This window comes from Penicillium maclennaniae, assembly GCF_028827695.1.
Source record: "Penicillium maclennaniae strain IBT 15551 chromosome Unknown utg000007l:1.0-4884863.0:1.0-4888362.0, whole genome shotgun sequence".
NCBI lineage: Eukaryota > Fungi > Ascomycota > Eurotiomycetes > Eurotiales > Aspergillaceae > Penicillium > Penicillium maclennaniae.
Window position 1 is genome coordinate 298,114 of NW_026623219.1, and position 18,725 is coordinate 316,838.

The 18,725-nt window shown below is 50.0% G+C and overlaps 8 protein-coding genes across 8 annotated transcripts; 5 read left to right on the forward strand and 3 right to left on the reverse strand.

Moving 5' to 3' along the window:
- Positions 1-1,443: 1,443 nt before the first annotated feature.
- Positions 1,444-3,008, forward strand: N7477_007325 (DUF1996 domain-containing protein; the record flags this gene model as incomplete). Its single annotated transcript, XM_056968988.1, has 3 exons — positions 1,444-1,618; positions 1,672-1,828; positions 1,886-3,008. 3 exons carry the CDS (start codon positions 1,444-1,446, stop codon positions 3,006-3,008), a joined length of 1,455 nt encoding a protein of 484 aa, XP_056819020.1.
- A 2,720-nt stretch (positions 3,009-5,728) lies between these two features.
- N7477_007326 (uncharacterized protein) lies at positions 5,729-6,883 on the forward strand (the record flags this gene model as incomplete). The annotated part of the gene is made up of 3 exons (XM_056968989.1): positions 5,729-5,849; positions 5,896-5,973; positions 6,051-6,883. The coding sequence occupies 3 exons, from the start codon at positions 5,729-5,731 to the stop codon at positions 6,881-6,883; spliced, it is 1,032 nt and encodes a 343-aa protein (XP_056819021.1).
- A 65-nt stretch (positions 6,884-6,948) lies between these two features.
- On the reverse strand, positions 6,949-8,055 carry N7477_007327 (isopenicillin N synthase family dioxygenase; the record flags this gene model as incomplete). The annotated part of the gene is made up of 1 exon (XM_056968990.1): positions 6,949-8,055. The coding sequence occupies one exon, from the start codon at positions 8,053-8,055 to the stop codon at positions 6,949-6,951; it is 1,107 nt and encodes a 368-aa protein (XP_056819022.1).
- A 356-nt stretch (positions 8,056-8,411) lies between these two features.
- N7477_007328 (chorismate mutase) lies at positions 8,412-9,148 on the reverse strand (the record flags this gene model as incomplete). The annotated part of the gene is made up of 4 exons (XM_056968991.1): positions 8,412-8,432; positions 8,485-8,671; positions 8,758-9,036; positions 9,099-9,148. 4 exons carry the CDS (start codon positions 9,146-9,148, stop codon positions 8,412-8,414), a joined length of 537 nt encoding a protein of 178 aa, XP_056819023.1.
- Positions 9,149-9,633: 485 nt separating this feature from the next.
- Positions 9,634-10,584, forward strand: N7477_007329 (SDR family oxidoreductase; the record flags this gene model as incomplete). Its single annotated transcript, XM_056968992.1, has 4 exons — positions 9,634-9,676; positions 9,728-9,972; positions 10,046-10,255; positions 10,318-10,584. The coding sequence occupies 4 exons, from the start codon at positions 9,634-9,636 to the stop codon at positions 10,582-10,584; spliced, it is 765 nt and encodes a 254-aa protein (XP_056819024.1).
- A 711-nt stretch (positions 10,585-11,295) lies between these two features.
- N7477_007330 (Zn(II)2Cys6 transcription factor) lies at positions 11,296-13,148 on the forward strand (the record flags this gene model as incomplete). The annotated part of the gene is made up of 2 exons (XM_056968993.1): positions 11,296-12,174; positions 12,234-13,148. The coding sequence occupies 2 exons, from the start codon at positions 11,296-11,298 to the stop codon at positions 13,146-13,148; spliced, it is 1,794 nt and encodes a 597-aa protein (XP_056819025.1).
- A 1,013-nt stretch (positions 13,149-14,161) lies between these two features.
- On the forward strand, positions 14,162-16,064 carry N7477_007331 (putative amino acid permease; the record flags this gene model as incomplete). Its single annotated transcript, XM_056968994.1, has 6 exons — positions 14,162-14,263; positions 14,319-14,339; positions 14,389-14,437; positions 14,490-15,256; positions 15,312-15,837; positions 15,886-16,064. 6 exons carry the CDS (start codon positions 14,162-14,164, stop codon positions 16,062-16,064), a joined length of 1,644 nt encoding a protein of 547 aa, XP_056819026.1.
- A 390-nt stretch (positions 16,065-16,454) lies between these two features.
- On the reverse strand, positions 16,455-17,273 carry N7477_007332 (uncharacterized protein; the record flags this gene model as incomplete). Its single annotated transcript, XM_056968995.1, has 2 exons — positions 16,455-17,041; positions 17,096-17,273. 2 exons carry the CDS (start codon positions 17,271-17,273, stop codon positions 16,455-16,457), a joined length of 765 nt encoding a protein of 254 aa, XP_056819027.1.
- Positions 17,274-18,725: the final 1,452 nt, after the last annotated feature.

Genomic DNA, 18,725 nt, shown 5'->3' on the forward strand with positions numbered 1-18,725 from the left:
GCGGTTCGACGACGATTTACAATCTGCCATGTTTACCACTTAATATATACATCAAGATTCTACTCGCGCGGATTCCTCTGATTAGCCATAGTTTCCCAAACACAGCATGGGCATCGACGAAGCGAGATGTGATTGAAGAATTCTATATCCAACCAAGACCCTCCTAATTAGTGAAGTGTTTCATGATGCGCTTGACGACCCAATCCGCGGGTGTAGCGTGGGGCCCACGAGACGACTAAATCGTTAGTCCAGGAACAACATGTTCGATTGAACGTCTCAAATTCCAGACCAAACGGTGGGCTTGTCCACTATCACGCCCAAGCACTGGCCAGCTCTGTTACAGATTTGCTAGTGCCTCCCTTGGACGAGCTCCTATTGCACGTTTCCTGGCTAGAAACACCGCTAGATCCGCCCGTCTTAAGAGTGTGCTTTTCATGCTCCCGTGTATTTCCCGGAGGAACCCAATCGCATACGATATGAGCCGGGTCCCCGTGCCACTTCGTCCGTCGGAGGGATAGAGGGGCTTAATTTCAGGATACCAAGGGATTGGCGGAGTCATCTAATGTTGAGAAAAGACCGAGCGACTAAAAAGGGGGGGGCAATGGTGCTATCTTTGGTGCTTGGGGGAGATGAAGAACATAATTACTTGATTACTTGATTCCCTTGTTCTCTGCCCTTCGTTGTTTGCTGTGTCGACTTTACCTTCGGTTTGCCGTTCGCTCCTTTCCAGCCCTATCTCAGGACAAGGCATACACTCGTTTTTCCTGCACATCGTCTCTCCTTTTATTCAATTCATCCCTCCTTTTGATCAAGGCTGAGCCATTTTTATTTGCATTGAAATTGTCGGACGTGAGATTTGTGCTTTCCCTGTCGGATGCAATTGATGCTGATGATCTTCTATAGATACCAGACGAAAGCTTCATAGAAGTCATCTCAGGCCCGTGTTTATTTGTTGACGTCTGAGAGAACGCGCCTCCAGATTAAACGGTAAGCGGCATGTCTGATTGACTTTATTTCGCGATCCTATCCCTCCACTGCCACTGGCTAGTTTCACGCCTTTTGCAAGGGTGAGAGCCCTGAAGCAAGGGCACCATTCCTTTCTCCGAAGGGAGTCTTCCACTGCGATGCTCCATGTTATCGGAAGGGATCCCCGCCTTTCTTCTGATGCCTATTGATTGGGCATGTACAATCCAGGCCTGCGACCCTATGGGTCAAGCGCACTGAACCTTTTTGGTTCAAAAGCATTCATAGCGCCACTGATCCACTAACATCTCTATAGCGTCGTCAACTCCACCACATACACGCCCACTCTTCATTCAATCGTGCTCACTGTACCAGTCCGATTAATCAGGTGCTCCTGGCGAGTCACTGCCATTCGTTTTTATCCCGTACCATTCGTTCAAACCATTTGAAGCGCGTCGACGCGCCTCATACCATCACAATATGCAGGATTTCCGCCTTACAGCCTTTTTGGGCGCCTGCCTTATTGTACTTCCCACCTTTACCGATGCTTTCTGGCGCCTCCCCTGCCGTGGACGAACTGGTGTCGCTCGGTTGGACCCCATTGTTGAGCCGGGAGAGATCTCAGGACACATTCATGCTGTTCACGGGGCAGGCAGTAAGTTTGACCCACCTCCTATTTCAAGAGCTAGCACTGACGACACGATGTAGACTTCGGCATGAGCTCTGATATGAATACTCTGCTTGATTCCAGCTGCACCTCATGCGCTGTGGAGCAGGACATGTCCGCTTATTGGACCCCTCCTCTCTACTTCATGCACACCAACGGCAGCGCCGAACTGGTTCCACAGATTGGAGGCATGCTAGTGTAAGTCTCAGACACTTATCTGAACTGGACCCTCGTGTTAACGTCGCTTATGAACAGTTATTATCTCCTCTATGGAGAGAACGTGACAGCCTTCCCGAGCAACTTCAGGCTGTTAGCAGGCGACCCTTACCAGCGCAACTTCACCTGGCCGATTCCTGATCCACCAAAATCATCATGGTCTGGTGCCCAGTTATCGCAGGAAGCCCTACGCCAAAAGGCCATTGGATTCAATTGCCTGAACTATGCCATGGCTCCTGAACCATCCCTCTATCGCCATTTCTTGCCGAACAAAACCTACCTTGACGAACATTGCACGGATGGCGTTCGCCTCGAGCTGATGTTTCCATCTTGTTGGAATGGCGAAGATGTCGATTCAACGGACCACAAATCTCACATGGCGTATCCAACTCTGGTAATAGATGGCACGTGTCCGGAGGGATACGAGACTCGACTGGTCTCATTATTCTTTGAGACTATTTGGGACACGTACGTTTTCAAGGACGTGGATGGCTACTTTACGCTCTCAAACGGTGATCCAACAGGATTCGGGTACCATGGTGATTTCATGTATGGCTGGGAAGATGGCGTCTTGCAGGAGGCCGTCGACACTTGCACAAGCGATACGGGTCTCGTCGAGGATTGCGCGATATTCAATCTGCAGTCGGAAAGCAACCAGAGGGAATGCTTCTTCGATGTGCCGGAATCGTTGAAAGATGAAAATGTCTATATGCATGCAAATGGACTGCCTGGAGCCATGGCGATTGAATCGGGGCCTGCATATGCCACGATGTCAATGGCTTCGTCTCCGTCATCAAGCACTACATCACTGGAGCCTAGCACTACATCAAAGGAGCCTAGCACTACATCAAAGGAGCCTAGCACTACATCAAAGGAGCCTAGCACTACATCACAGGAGCCTGGCACTACATCAAAGGAGCCTAGCACTACATCACAGGAGCCTGGCACTACATTAAAGGAGCCTGGCACTGCATTACAGGAGCCTGGCACGTCTACTCCCTACATCTCAATCTCGCTACCACCACTCTCTATCAGCATCGGGGACTTGAACCTCGATGCCCTATGTCACGCACGAGCCCGCTACTATTGCGCCCTCAAGTACTACATCGACTTTCACTCATACACCGACCCCAACCACAGTGGAACTGGAGTCCATAATTGAAGAGATAGTCTATCTGGGACAAAACGTATATGTCTTGACTGACGAGAATGGAACACCCTATGCCACCAAGACTGGTGCTCAGCGGACACTCACTTCTCTGACTACGACCATTATGGCAAAATCGACAGTGGTATCATACGTCGAGAGAGACAATGTGCCCGAAGAATCAGAAAAGCAGGAACATATTGCCGAACATGCTCGCCGACATGTCCACCACCATGGCCATATGCACAAGAGGTTCTAACATAACATGGATCAAAGCTTCAAGGCAAAATAGCTCACGCTGAGCGTGGTTTTCCTGTTTCGAATATGTTTGAGGTCCGGTCCTGCTGCAGTATCCTCACCTGCCTTGGCTCACTGGACTGAACTTTCCATTCATGTACATGTTTCTTCTCGCTGTTCCAGGCAATCCATCTGGGATGGTGAATTAATTATATTGCCATTTTCAAAATGATGCCAAACCGTCCTGGCCGTTAGCGATAGGGGTGCTCTGAAGTGTATTGGTTCTCAGGTAATCTCCAATTTTCCTCCCGGCGAAATCTTCAAGGATCAGCGCGATATAAGTAGAAATGGTTGAACGACATGGGATGGTCTGAAACAAGTTGGTACGGCGGCCAGTATCATCTTCGTCAATTACTGAGACATTAGGCCGTTCATGTCAGACTAAATTAACACAGTGTCTCAGGCTGGTATAATTAGCGTGGATGAGGTATTTGGAATGTCGTTGTGCTACCTGACATCGGAGTGCCGAGACAAAATCCGGTTACTGTTATGCAGTGCAAGAGGTTGACGTGATGATGTGGCTCACCAAGTTTCAATCTTGTATCTCGTGATTCAGGGAAGCTGCTACCTCAAGGGTCGATAACTCTTTTTCCGGGATGCTCAGGAATACACCAGAATGGAAAGTGCCGCAACGTGTTGACGCAGGTCACTATTGATTCCCTATCTTTTCTTTCTTTCTGGTCACGCACGTGGCTGTGCTGCTCGACGATGAGCTTATCTTACAACAATGGCCTAAGACGCGGACCTGGCCATGGATACAAAGTGCCACATCGTGAGCCGTGGCCATTGCTGAAAGCACCAGGCCCTGCTCGCCCTGCATATGCATTGTTGAGTCTCGACCTGAACCTACCAGGATTGGCTTTTGGAGCTTGTGCTATTTTGAGGCGTGGATATCACCGCATGAAAAATTCACTCCAACACGAGGCGGAAGGTTGCATGCAACCAGCCAAGACTTGATGGTGGTGACCTATCCGAGTGCCAGAACAGCACTCTCATGCATGGCAACAGCTACGGTGAGCTCTACCAGCGTTTGGATCCGATCAAGGTGGGAAGCTTAAGTCAAGACGTGATGGCTTACTCGATAGCATTTCTGAATAACATATAAGACGAGTGGTGTTCAGTAGGTGATCATTGAGGAGCATTCACTTCAATTCGCTAAATGATTGTTGTTCTCGCAAGTCTTTACAAATTGTACGATGGGCTTCCATTACATCCCCGTGGTGTCTCTCTTCATTATTACTCTTGCTATGGCCTCTCCTCCGATGACAGCTGCCAGTGGCCCATTGAAGCAGGCCCAGGCTACCATGACTGTTTCTCCCCCAGCAGTTAACAAGAATGCACATCTGCGCTGCGCGAGTGGGTCGTCTGTCGTGTACACAACGGACTGTACAATGGGCACCCCTGTATCCTACTGCTGGAAACCCCCGTCGCCGATCAAATGTCAAGCCGGCGAGTTCCCATCAGTGTGGCATCCAGACCATTGCATGGAAGAGCAAACCTGTTTCCCAATCAGTGCAGCATGGATCACAACTGAATGCTCCAACGGTGCTATTCCGTACGCCACAAACACATTGTACGATGGCACACTGGCAGAAGGGAAGTCCACTGTGATAAGCTGTAAGCTAAGACATTCTTTATCGAAGCATTATCTAACATCACGGTAGCTGTTTCTTGTGCCTGTGGCCCCAATCAATGGTATAGCATGGCCGTGCTCGATGGCGGATCCCAATTCGATACATTCTGCATGCCTTACAACTCTTGTCCTCCTGGCATGGCAACCTCTACCAGTATTGATGTATATTGTGCGTCTGCAACAGATTCCGCGGCAGTGGCTGCTTGCTCAGATGTCTCCCTCGAGTCTCATTACTGCAAATGTGATGATCCAATGCAGACTCCAGTGTATCCCGAAGAACCCGGCGCTGCTGCCACGGGCTGTAAGTATTAAGCGAGTCATCGCAAGGCTCCACAGGATGGAACTCAGTAACAGACTTACGAGATGAAAGGCTTGAAGCTCTTCCTTGGGGCTTCATTTGACTCTGTATCCTCTCTACTTTAATAACATTCTAATGTACAATCACTTCAAATTTGACTCAGTTGCAAGCGATTGAATACCAAAGGGGTTAAGAACCATGCTCTAGCCCAGTACAAGTGACGCCAGTGAAAAGCTTCGCCGAGCAGCATTCGTCAGCAATTCCATCTGTTTCGCTGCCAGAATTAGCCTAAATCCCATACCAGTCGCCCGAGGAGTCCCGTGCCCACCAAAACCCTCATCGGCGTCCGAATCAGGGAACCGGACATTGTCCCGAAGACAGAGCTCCGTGCGCACCCCGCATCGGCCCGCGTTCTGAAAGAGGTTACATAAGGGTCCGAAGATGTCATATTACCCCTCAAATAGCGCGAGTCTCCTCCTCAATACATCCTACCTCACAGCATTCAAAATGGCCGAATCTCTTCCTGAAATGCAGTATCGCTCCCTTGGCCGAACGGGTCTGAAAGTTTCGGTTATCTCGCTTGGTAGCTGGCTTACCTATGGTGGACATGTCGGAAATGGTACTGCGTGTCATTGCTGGTCGGATAAGTGGACATCTATACTGACTAGGAGCAGACATTGCGTTTGATTGCATGAAGGCCGCGTGGGACGCCGGAGTCAACTTCTTTGACACAGCCGAGGTCTACTCCGGAGGTCAGTCGGAGATAGTGCTTGGAGAAGCGATTAAGAAGTTCGGGTGGAAGCAGAACGACTTGGTTATTTCTACCAAGGTATTTGTCAACCCAATATCCGAATTGAGGGTGATTTTAATCTTGTCCAGATCTACTGGGGTAGAGCCAACAGCGCCAACCCCGACAAACCGCTGAACAACAACGGCCTTTCTCGCAAGCACATCATTGAGGGTATGAACCTGTCTCTCAAGCGCCTTGATCTTCCCTACGTGGATGTGGTATATGCCCACCGCCCAGACCGGGAGACTCCCATGGAGGAAATTGTGCGTGGCTTCAATCACCTGATCGACCACGGCAAGGCCTTCTACTGGGGAACGTCCGAGTGGTCTGCGAGTGAAATCGCCGACGCGTGGCGCATTGCCGATAAACTGGGTCTCATCGGACCCGCCGTTGAGCAGCCCCAGTATAACCTTCTTGCGCGTGAGCGCGTTGAGAAGGAGTACCGCTGGCTGTATGAGGCCCATGGTCTGGGGTTGACTGTCTTTTCGCCTCTCAAGGGTGGCATTCTTACCGGCAAGTATAACGATACTACCGCGCCTCCCCCCGGGTCACGTCTGGCTGAGTCTGAGGATGGGTATGTGAAGGGTCTACGCAAGACTGTGGGTGACGAGACCTGGGAACGGCAGTTGAAGCAGACTGCTGCGTTGAAGCCAATTGCCAAAGAGCTGGGTGTTTCTACAGCGCAGTTGGCCTTGGCTTGGATCCTGAAGAACCCCAACATCTCGTCTATGATCACTGGTGCTTCACGGCCAGAGCAGGTTCGCGACAATGTGCGCGCCTTGGGTCTTGTGGATAAATTGACCGACGAGATCATGGAGAAGATCGAGGTGGCGGTGGGAAACCAACCTGCTGAGGAGAAAACGAGGTTTTAGATCGAAAAAGAGGCGGTTATCTTGTGAATTTATTCAAATGCATTGTATCGACACCTTGATGGTCTTCAATCATCGTTGACATACCGGTCAAATACATTGGCGTAGAATTTGCGTCCTACATCACGGTGGCTGCGAATCTTTGTCCGTAGTTGCGACTCGCCCCAGGTATCATACTTTCCGCGCAGAAATGCTGAGTCGATGTGGGCTCCTGCATCAGCCTCCAAAGATGTCCTCTCCTCGCGAAAATAACCTTTCAGAGCTCCCAATGCCTCATCTTTGGTCAGACTACCACGGACACCCTGAAAGAACGGGACACTATATCTCTCGAGTGGACCCGATAGTACTCGATGAGTAGTGGCTTTGCATATACCATGTGTCACCACTTCAAAAGCCTGTCCAATATTCACAACGAAGGTACCCTCAATGACCGGGACATCAATCCATTTTCCGCTATTGTTGAGTACTTGTAGACCCTCGACATGGAGAGGTGATGCTTGCAGGAGGAATGTCCACCAACCTGATGAATCCTTGTGGGGACCAACACCCTGCCCATCAGAGCCTGTTGAGACATCCGAGGGATAATGTACAAGCTTGAGACGATGTTGGTCGGACAAAAAAGAAAAGAGAATCTCCGACGGCACGGACAGAGTCTCGGCAACAAGTTTCAGGAATCTTTCACCGAGATTTGTAAGCTCGTTGATATAATTTCCAACAACTTCTTGTATCTGAGGATATGCGGACGGCCACTGCTCTGTTTTAGTTAATTCCAACTGCCTAGAGTCTACTTGAGGTACCTGATTGGGCCCCTTCAGTCTTTCATACAGAGGCGATCCCTCTCTCCAGATATCTGGCAATTCGGTCGCAAACTCGAACTGCTCTCGCTTGTCTGCGATTCCAGCTGTTGTTTCGGAGCCGACGTGGCTGTAACCCAGAAAATGCGGGGAATTATGCAAGGCTATGTTTTCTTTCGTTTGTGCATCCAGTTCAAACAGTTGAGGGAGGATAATCTTCAAGTTCTGTACGACCTTTTGAGGCACACCATGGTTCGACACGTAAAGAAAGCCGACCTGCGTAAGGGCGTAGTGGAGCTGGTTTAGGAGACGTGGCCGTGTCTCGGGGGATTCGGCGAGAGAGAGATCAAGTATGGGGATAGACTGAAAATCTGATGTCATTGTAGGAGGTCCTGCGAGCACTCGGGTTAGATGTGTTTAGTAGCATCAATTGATGGCAGCCATCTTTATTCCGATGAAATGCTTTTGCCATCCTGGACAGCGGTATTGGATGGCGTAACCGCAAAGCATCGGCGGATCCCCGCACCTGCGGGGTAGACATTTCGAGGTCTTAGGTTTTACTAGGTGGTCTCTTCTACACAAGAATTAATCCTTTGTTTGCACTGCACGATATTGATCAAACTTATCAAACAGCTTCAAGATCTTTCTCAACTATCGCCTTGGTTCAAGAGAAGTAGAGTGACCGCTGTACCTTTGACTCCATAACTGATTTGCAGCATTAGATACATGTGGCAAAATTACGGGTGGCTCGTGTCAAACTACCCAACGGTTAGCTTCTTTAAACATGACGAAAAGGGGCATGAGACTAACGATGCATTGTTCGAATGGCACGCTTGAATTCAGAATAGCCTCAAAGGTGGCACGGGCAATGATTACCGGCACCCCAATGTGCTCAGCCTGCTGTTCAGCCTGCTGCACGACCTCCTCATTACGGGACGGTACATTGACTGAATCGCGAGTCGGTTTGAAACGTGTTGCCTCGCGTACGTAGGCAGCCCTGGAGAGAGAATCAGTCCACAACGACCTAGCAGTGCAATGTGAAAGAGGGCTGGAGAAGATCCAGGCTCAGACAGGGTAACGTACCTCTGATTGAGTAGATCGAGAAGTTTTCCGTCAATATCATCTAGCGCGTTCCGAATTTCGTCGAGAGAATCGCAGCAGGTAGTGAGAGTCCCGTTTAAGGAAGAGAAATGTACGCTGGGGGAGCCCCAGGGTACTGGGCGATGATCCGTTGAAGGCGGAATTGAGGGAAGAAGGGATGCATAGCACGAGGCCCCGGAAGCTTCGGTCGGGACGACGAGGCGAAGGCCAGGAGAGGAGTAGACAATAGGGGAAAGAGCTGTTGGAATATCATGATGAACTCTTTAAGGAGTCAAAGACTTCAGAGATTGAGCTTTGAATGACGGAGTACGCATTAGGATCACCGAGTGGACCCGTAGATGTACGGTAACCCTTGGATGGCAGGGCATTTCATCGACCATCTTGGATGCAAATAGATGCAGGCAGACACTCAACATTGAACCTTAGTTTCTTCTGATGCTATTGCTCTCTTCGATTGACATTATTCTCTCAATGAAAGACAAGCAAATGCCCTATGCACCGGGGCATACCTTTGTCGAGGCAGCTCGGATGGCCATCTCCGTCAGTACATGAAGCTAATGCTAGGAAAGTAATCTCGAAGTGACATCACCAGCGTCACGTAAAAGTCGATTTCATTGATTGTGTATCTCAATTGTTTATCATAGAATTTATTATAACCGCGAAGCTCGTAGAAGAGCATGGAGGCGTTATGGGCTGATGCGGGGAACGGAAATCGCGCCGATCCAGGATCCTTCGGGCCAGAGACCCCCTCCCCCTCTCAGGTACTTTGTCAAAGTTCGCCTTCCTGTCGAGTTTAGTTTTCGTATAGGTATTCGGAATCTTCTTGATCTTCTCGTTCTTCGCTTGACAAGTCTAAAAATGACCGGCTCACGACTGCAGGATAAGGTTGTCATCGTCACAGGTAAGTCCGCTAGCTTCCCGCTTGTACTTTGCTGATCCACTATCTGTTCAGGAGGTGGCTCTGGCTTTGGTGCCGCTATCGCCCTTCGATTCGGAGCCGAGGGAGCCAAGGTCATTGTTGCAGACATCAATGTCGAGGGTGGCGAGAAGGTGGCCGCACAACATCCCAACCTGATTTTCCAGCGTATGGACGTCACTCAAGAGGGAGATTGGCAAACTGTCGTCGACCTAGCGTTCTCAAAATATGGCGGATTGGATACCTTGGTGAACAACGCTGGCACTACTTATCGGAATAAGGTGGGTATTTTCGATCCAATGTCTTTGTGGAGATGATCCAATGCTGATGAAGGGTCTCTGTGGCTGTGTTCAGCCCACAGCAGAGGTCACCGAAGATGAATGGGAACGGGTCTTCCAGGTCAATGTCAAGAGTATCTTCCTAGCCGGCAAGGTCGCGATGCCTCGATTTCTCCAACAGGGCAAGAGTCGAGGTGGCAGCATGATCAATATCAGTTCGACGGGTGCCAGCCGCCCACGACCGGGCCTGGTGTGGTACAACGCATCCAAGGGTGCCGTTACCAACGTGAGTGACCCAGCCGCTTAGAGACGAGATCAAGAGCTACAGCTAAAACGCCACTCATCTAGGCTACCAAGGGCCTCGCAGCCGAGTATGGTCCCCACAACATCCGCGTCAATAGTGTGGCACCGTTGCTGTCCGGCACGGGTCTCTTTTCCATGTTTACGGGTATGGAGGACACTCCGGAGAACAGGGAGAAGTTTATCGGCAATGTGCCCCTGGGTCGTCTGACCGAAGCCGATGATATCGCCAATATGTGTCTCTATCTCGCTAGCGACGAAGGAAGCTTCATCAATGGGACGGAGATGGTGGTTGATGGCGGCAAGTGTATCTAAGTGGATCTTCTCCAGTTAGTTATACGAAGTGACCCATACCCACCCAGGTACTAAATATGAACATCGGCTATCTCGACCTCTTATGACTATTGCTCATTTTCTATAACCAACACCATATATCATGTGCCCTCAGATCAATATTCGCGCCGGCGTCATAGATCGCAAACATGGTCGACACGAATTCGTAGTGGGGCAAGATGGCGGGGGTAGATAATATGGGCCAGGAAAAACTTTGGTTAATATTCCCGCAGGTGTCATGTTCCCTCTTGTGAAGATAGCCAAACGCTTTGTACGAGGATTTGTCAAAGGACGATCGCCACAGAGGTATGCTATGCCCAATACATTGAAGACTGCGTCAGCCCCAAAGGCGCGCGAGCCGCCGACGTGGAGCTCGACGAGATTGGCATCGAATAGAAAGCTCAGTTAAGCGGGGGGTCTCATACAACTGTCAATAATAGGTGGATTCATGGAATGGGTGGATTGGACCGGCTCTTGGCCATTGAACAGCAGATGGAAAAACTCAGAGCAAAAGCCACCGGTGGGATCTACGTGGGGTCTTCAAAAAAATTTGGCAAAAAAAAGTGTCGAGGAGTGGGGAGTGAGCAATGATCCTCGATTCACGGGTGATCAGCATCACCTCCCCTTCTCTTGTCTGTAATATCATGCTGTGATATGTCTGCTTGTCTTCATGTCTTCTAAACTTCTCCCTCCATGGAGATTCAAATTGTGGACGACTTAGTGACCGAGACGTCAGAGTTGCCCAACTCGCAACCGCCCACCGCTTCGCGGAAACGCGTCCGCCGCTGGCACCATCGCGGTTTCACAGGTTGCTCAACATGTCGCCGTCGCCATGTCCGCTGCGATGAGGCCTCTCCCATTTGCAATAACTGCACTCGTTTGGGCCTTGAGTGTGATGGTACACAAGGGCGGACGACCTTCAAGGTCTACGGCCCATCGCAAAGCAAGGAACCCAAGCTGCCCAAGGCCCAGCAGAGGAGACACAAGCCACTCAGTCCGGACTTATCCGGCGAGTCTTTAGCGAAAACACTTCCCATCAAGTGGAAGGACCTAAAGGACTCATGGCAGGCTGTTGTAGTGTCACCGGCGACGGCATCGCAACAACCACCACAGTCACATGCAGAACCACAACCACCAGAACCACAACCACAATCACAACCACAACCACATCAACGGCGACGTCCACCTCCGATCTGCTTTCGCTTCCAGGAACCCTTGGGCCCGGCCAACTTGGCCAATATGCAATGTAGCGACGAGCGCTATTATACCCACTTCATTGACCAGGTGTCCACTCTTCTAATCATTTACGACAACCCCATCAATGCGAACCCATACCGCAGTTACTTTCCTGACTTCTCTCGCTCGTCTCCGTCCATGGTGGGCGCCATGCAGGCATTGGGCGCGTTGCATCTGGCGAATACGTCGGTCGGGCCACAGCGAAACAAACATTTCCAGAAGGCAATGGGGAAATACGGACAGGTGGTCCAGATGTTCCGCGCGAGGTATGCTGCGCCGAAGCGACAGCTTGGGATGACTGACTTTGCGACCTGCCTACTGCTATGTCTGTTCGAGGTGCGCTTCTTTTGGCTGCAAACCCCTTTGGACCACGTCTCATTGACTTAATCTTACAGATGATGGACTCTCAGCACCTAAACTGGGCTGTACACCTGAAAGGAGCACGCGAGATCTACAATCTCCTCTTCTATCCGCATACTGGCAGCTCCGAACGTGAAGTCCAACGAGTCGCCGATACAAATCACCCTCTACGATCATTTCTTGTATCATTACTATCGTACCTTGATGTCGCCGGTGCATGTGCAACACCCGGGGGTACCGTGGTGGACGGCAGTTACTGGAAAACTCTCGGAGGCGGGTGGGAGTACAATCTTGGCACTCCGAGTCTGTCGGGTATCCACGATGATCCCACTCTGGTAGAGTTGCGGTCGGCATGGTGTGGTATGATGGAAGTTCAAGCAGCCATCAGCACTCTCGCCCGTGACAAGCAGTGGATGTCCCCCGAACAGCAAGACATGGTATACAAGGACATCTTCCACCGGCTTGTGGTCTGGCGTGCCAGCACTCCAATAAGTTTGCAAATGCTCGGAGACATGGAGCTGGACGATGAGAGCTTGCGCCTGTTCCCGTTCCCGGACATGCTCGAGTACGTGGGATGCATCGAAGCCTACGAAAAGGCAACCTTTGTGCACCTCCACCAGGTAGGAGGAGCCGGCCGACCAGGCTGGATCACTGATCGAGCGTACCTGGACATGCTCATCACTCGCATTTTGACTTTAATCCGCAAGCTTTCCAAGGACGTTGGTCAGCTGGCAGTCCTGTGGCCTCTCTTCATCGCCGGACAAGAAACAAGAAAAGAAGAAGAGCAGAAATACGTTCGCCAGACGATGGAAGAGCTCAAGCGGTTCGGCTTCAAGAATGTCGACAAAGCACTCGAGCTCCTCGAAGGCGTGTGGTTCAAGCGACGTGCCTTTCCTCAGGGGTGGACCGAGACGCTCGACGAGATTCAATCCAACATTCTCTTACCCTGATACCTCCGGACGTTGTGTGACCTTCTCTTGGATATACGTTTCTCCGCGGGCAACGCCTTCTGATATCAACCATGCATATATTGTCGGACTACTGCACCTCTGGCATATCTAAAGATACGACGTCTCATGAATTCTGTGCCTACAAAGGCTGTTCTCATCTGTTCCATTGGAAGCGCTTTGTTTGCTTTTCATCTTCACATTTTCATTTCCTCTTCCTTTTTCCATCTTGGTGAGGAAACAGCGTCCCCCGTAGATTTATTACATTTGACATACTTCCCCATCTGTCTTAGGAGTCCTGTTCATACAGCATCCGACGATTAAACCTGTTTTTAGTGAGCGCTAGTGGCCCGATCGGGTTTGCAACCAAGCCAAGTGGGTTTGGGTGGGTTTCCCGCGCCCAACCGCTTTCCCCTTTGACCCCAACACAACGACCAAAGCCATGATTCATAGGAATGTAAGACATGCCCAGAAGATCATCTCAATTTCTAGATCTAGTCACACGTTTCGAAGCATATGCCCTGCATAGCACAGCCCAGCTCCGATCGCATGTAGCGTGTCAGGGAACAGGCTGGGCGCGGGCCTTGTAGCCGGACATGCTTGCTTTACCTTTTGCAGAAACAGGGCCTCGGACCAGAAAGCTCCGAGCTCGGGGCTACGAAACTACGGAACGTCGAAAGTTTCCAAAATTTGACTTCAGAGCTGTCGGACCCTGTCTCAGGGACATATTCGACATGACACTGCCCTTATATGCTGCATTTGTGGCGATTTGGTATTAGAGAACCTCGGAAGAGCATCAATATTTCTATCAAGTTTGAACCCTTTAATCAAGTTCGCGGCGGAGCCACTCCTAATCTTCCCGCGGTGGGGAAACGAGCCTGGACCGGGGCCGCGAAACGGCGTTCAAGGTTTTTCAATGATCTTATCCGCCAGGTCCTGATCTTTTGATCTTTTGTATTCGCAGAAAAATTCGGTCGCAGTCATTCTTTTTCACAGCTTGCCTCTTTTCTGCCACCATGGCCAAACAGCAGGAGCAAGAAAGCGTCGGCCACGATCAGCTGATTGTTGGCGAGGATGATCGCAGTGACATCCAGGCTAAGGACGATGCGGCTTTGCTGGTGAGTATGATGCATCTCATGAATAGTTGAGAAAGTTCTTACTGACATGATCCAGCGCACTATGGGCTATAAGCCGGTATGTGATTCTCGAATGGCTGGATGATCGGCAAACTCATGAATCGCAGGTACTTCATCGGACTTATACATTGTTCGAGAACTTCGCCACCACCTTCGGTATGTATAAAATCATAGATTGAGTGTTCTGTCACTCTGCTGACTCTCCTAGCCGCGCTCTACTTTGTGGGTGGTGTCCGCGTCACCTTCAGCACTGGAATCGCTGCCGGTGGTAATTTGGCTTACTGGACCAGTTACCTGGTCACCATGGTCTTTACCTTCATCACCGCCGCGGTGATTGCCGAAGTCTGCTCTGCTTCCCCTTCATCGGGTTCAATTTATCTCTGGGCCGCTGAGGCTGGCGGTCCCCGTTTCGGTCGCTTGATGGGTTTCATCGTGGCGTGGTGGAGTACCACCGCGTGGACAACATTCTGTGCCAGCAATACCCAGTCGGCGGTGAATTATATGCTTGCTGAGTTGACCGTCTTTAACGTCGACTTCCCCAAGGATACTAGCAGTGTCAAGTTCCGCGCTGTCCAGTGGATTTGTACCGAGGTCATGCTCGCTCTGGCCGCTCTGCTGAACTTCATGCCCCCTCGCTACTTCAAGTGGGTATTTTGGATCTCCGCGGCTTTCGTCATGCTTGATTTCTTCTTGAACCTCATCTGGCTTCCCATTGGCACTGCCCAGACTTGGGGCTTCCGTTCTACCCACGAGGCCTTCATGACAACCTACAACGGCACCGGTGCCCCGGCCGGTTGGAACTGGTGTCTTTCTTACTTGGCCACTGCTGGTATCCTGATCGGTTTCGATGCCTCGGGTCACATTGCCGAGGAGACCAAGAACGCTTCCGTGACTGCAGCTCGTGGGATTTTCTGGAGCACCGTTGCCAGTGGCTTCGGTGGTCTGGCTACTATCATTCTCTTCCTGTTCTGCGCTGTACGTCACTTTCCCAGTGATGCAAGCATTCACACAATACTGATTATGTATCTAGCCGACCGCAGACCAGCTCATGGAGTTCGGTTCCCCTCAGCCTTTTGTTCCGCTCTACGCCGTCGTGCTTGGTAAGGGTGGACATATCTTCATGAACATCGTATGTATTGTGGCCCTATGGTTCAACACTGCTATTGCTATCATCGCCGCCTCGCGTCTTGTCTTCGCAGTTGCCCGTGACGGTGTGCTGCCCTTCTCTGGCTGGGTGTCCAAGGTGCACAATGGCCAGCCCCGTAACGCCGTCATTGTGGTTTGGGGTGTCGCTGCTCTTATCACATGCACCATTCTTCCCTCCAACGTTGCTTTCACTTCTTTAGTCTCTGCAGCCGGTGTTCCCAGTGCAGCCGCCTATGGCCTGATCTGTCTGGGCCGACTATTCTGCACGCCCGACCGCTTCCCCAAGCCGCAGTGGAGTCTGGGCCGCTGGAGCAAGCCATTTCAGTTCATTGGTGTGTTCTGGAATGGCTGGGTTGTTGCTGTTCTGTTCTCGCCCTACGAGTGGCCTGTGACTGGCGCAAACTTGAATTGTAAGCCCCCTTCTCCAAGTTGATTGTTCTCCAACTAATCGCGAGTAGACGCACCGATTATCATGGCCGGCGTCACTATTTTTGCCTTGGTTTCCTACGTCCTCATGCCAGAGAGCGCGTGGCTTCCTAACGAGCGCATTACACATTTCATCGATAGCAAGGGGGCCGTCGAGACAGTGGAAGAGGTCGACTCTCCGGCTCAGGCCGAGGCGAGTGACAGCCGATGATGTCCTTTGGATCACCGTTAGTAGGGCTCTTGAGCTTTGGCTCATGGAGAATTTAAAAATAGAGGTCTCTCACTTTAACCTCTTCGTATATTTATAGACTACATCCTGGACATACGTTGCGTTTTGGCTTATTAAATGAATGCATATACTCCAACATCGCTGAAATCAATCTCGAGTTACTACCTTGAATATCTTTGTATGCGTTTATACGAATACAAGTAGAGTGCGCCAAAAAGCGCAATGGTTACAGTTTCAAATCGCCCAAACCGTAATCAATATCTTCTTCCTCCTGGTTTAGTTGGCACATTGGGACGTTACACACGCTTTCTACAAATATATACACTTCAATCATTCTGATTCGTATGCTTTTTATTGAGTATCGCTTTCACTTTATTCAACACAAGCATCCTGCGCATAAGGAACGCAAAGTACAAACTTAAAGTAGTTTAAGTATGCAACTCCCGTATATGTAACGGGGATATATCTGGCACCTCTCCGGATCCACCACATTGCATACTTGGCTGCGCCGTCTGCAGCCAACACAGCAGGCCCCATGGATGAGTGAAACGATGCTGGAACGATATGTCGGTAAAGTATATCAGGGTCATCATAAAAGGAACGAGGGTGCGGAAGGAACTGTCGTTTGGATTGAGAGTAACGCTGCAACGGTGCATTTCCCCAGGAAGGATGGAACTCAATCTCACTACCAACGTACCATACTTCCGGAAGCGTAGGGTCAGAGGGGTTGGCCACTCTGTACTGCTTGTACAATTTGACAAGTCGAATCGCTGAATTGCAATTCGATTCAACTGCATCCTGGTCTTTGGAGCCATGAGCCAGGATCAAAACGTCAGAGGTGGAAAGAACAGCGAGCGCTTTATCAAAGTTGTTATGGTCCCAATCAGTGCCAAATTTTAACTTGCGGATGCAGTTAACCCCTTCACGCTCGAGCTCTGTCACAATCGCTCTACCAAATGCTCCACTTGCCCCAGTGATCACAAAGCGCTTTTATCTGAAGGAGTAGGCAGTACCCAGAATCCAGTTGAGCACCTTGATAAAAGAACCGATGTAGCGATCCGGGTAAACATGATGGAGGGAATGAAACTCTGGGCCCACGAAGAGCCAGTTGGGGTCCTTTGGGGCAATTTTGTAGATGAGATGATTCGAGTCGCGGCCGCTCGTGAAAATGACAAAAGCGGTTCTCAGCATTTGAATGCCAATAATAATCCAAAGATGACTTTGTGTGGACCAAATCAGGGCGTTGGGTATCACGAAAGAGGCAAAAATATACCCCAGTATGGTGCCAAGAACTTGCAGTGCTAGCTCAAGTGGCAAAGCTTGAAATCGAATCTGCTGAAGATATTTTTGTCGAACTGCATGTGCCTTGTGAAGTAGAGATGATGAAAACGGTGAACTCGTGCCAGGCGTTGAAAAAGAGGATGGGAGGATCTGCTGCACCGGTGGAGCATATGATGAATAACATCAAAGAACAGAGAGCCTGTGCAAACCAGGTAGAACAGATATAGTAAAGAAGGGAAAAAATTGTAGCTCAGTATTTTCAGGTACTGAGAAGGTGCCAATGTAAATATTGTATCGATAAATGGCTTGTCGACTGAGTCGATCATCTCCCCGAGGGATTTCGAAAACAAAAAACAAGGGATTGAGAGGCACTGAGCCGTACTCCTCGTACTTCTCTTTAGGTGCAAATTTTGAATTCCTGCCCCTTCAAACCATCGCAAGATTCATCTTTCATATTCGCACGCCCCTTATATGTGGATATATGCTAGAGAAGAGATACATGCCCCTGAGATGTGGATATATGCCGGAGAATAGATACAAAGGAGCGATATTGCGAGGGAATCTGGCTTCTTTAGTTAGTATAATGGACCCATGGAGCCCATCGGCGCCCTCTCCAGGCTGCCTAGTCCGTGCAAACCTACCCCCACCAGACTATCATCACAGCTTGGAGGAACTGGAAATCAGAACATGTCAGGATATGCCGGACGAAAAAATCGCCATGACTTTTCTTCGGCCCAGGTCTTGTGACGTCAATCTCTTCGCAGTCAAGTTTTTGATTACTGGATTTGTGTAATATCTTGCAAAAGATTTTGAGATTCTGATGAGAGAGATCTTGACTGAAACTCCGTCGGGAGTGTTCCGTCTGGAACAGTGCCACAACCCCACTATAAAAGACGTGCGGGAATACGAGTGCCGTAGAATATCATTGTTAAAGATAACCTTGTCAAGAGAAGTGAATACATACTTCGTATGCTCTGCAGAGACAGGGACTGATGGCAATATACTTTTATTGCAGACCCACAAACCCACGTGGTGAGCCATTACAAAAATAGCGCCAATTGTGCCCGGGAGATTCTGCACTTAAGGCAGCAGCTTCAGAGGAACTTATGATGCATGCCCTCATAATATGTCTCCAATAGCCTAGCCTATTCATTGTCCTAGAAGTGTGAGTAGAGCCTATCAGCCAGTGGCAAGGTAGGCATGGAGCGTTGAAATATACTACTATATACCTCTGAAGAGAACTTTAATTACCATGTATGCACGTACCTAGGTGTAGAAACACAAATTAATAGGTGGTAAATGGCACAATTGATAATGATCTAGCGTTAAAAGTCACATTCAGACTTGAATTGACGTGAATCC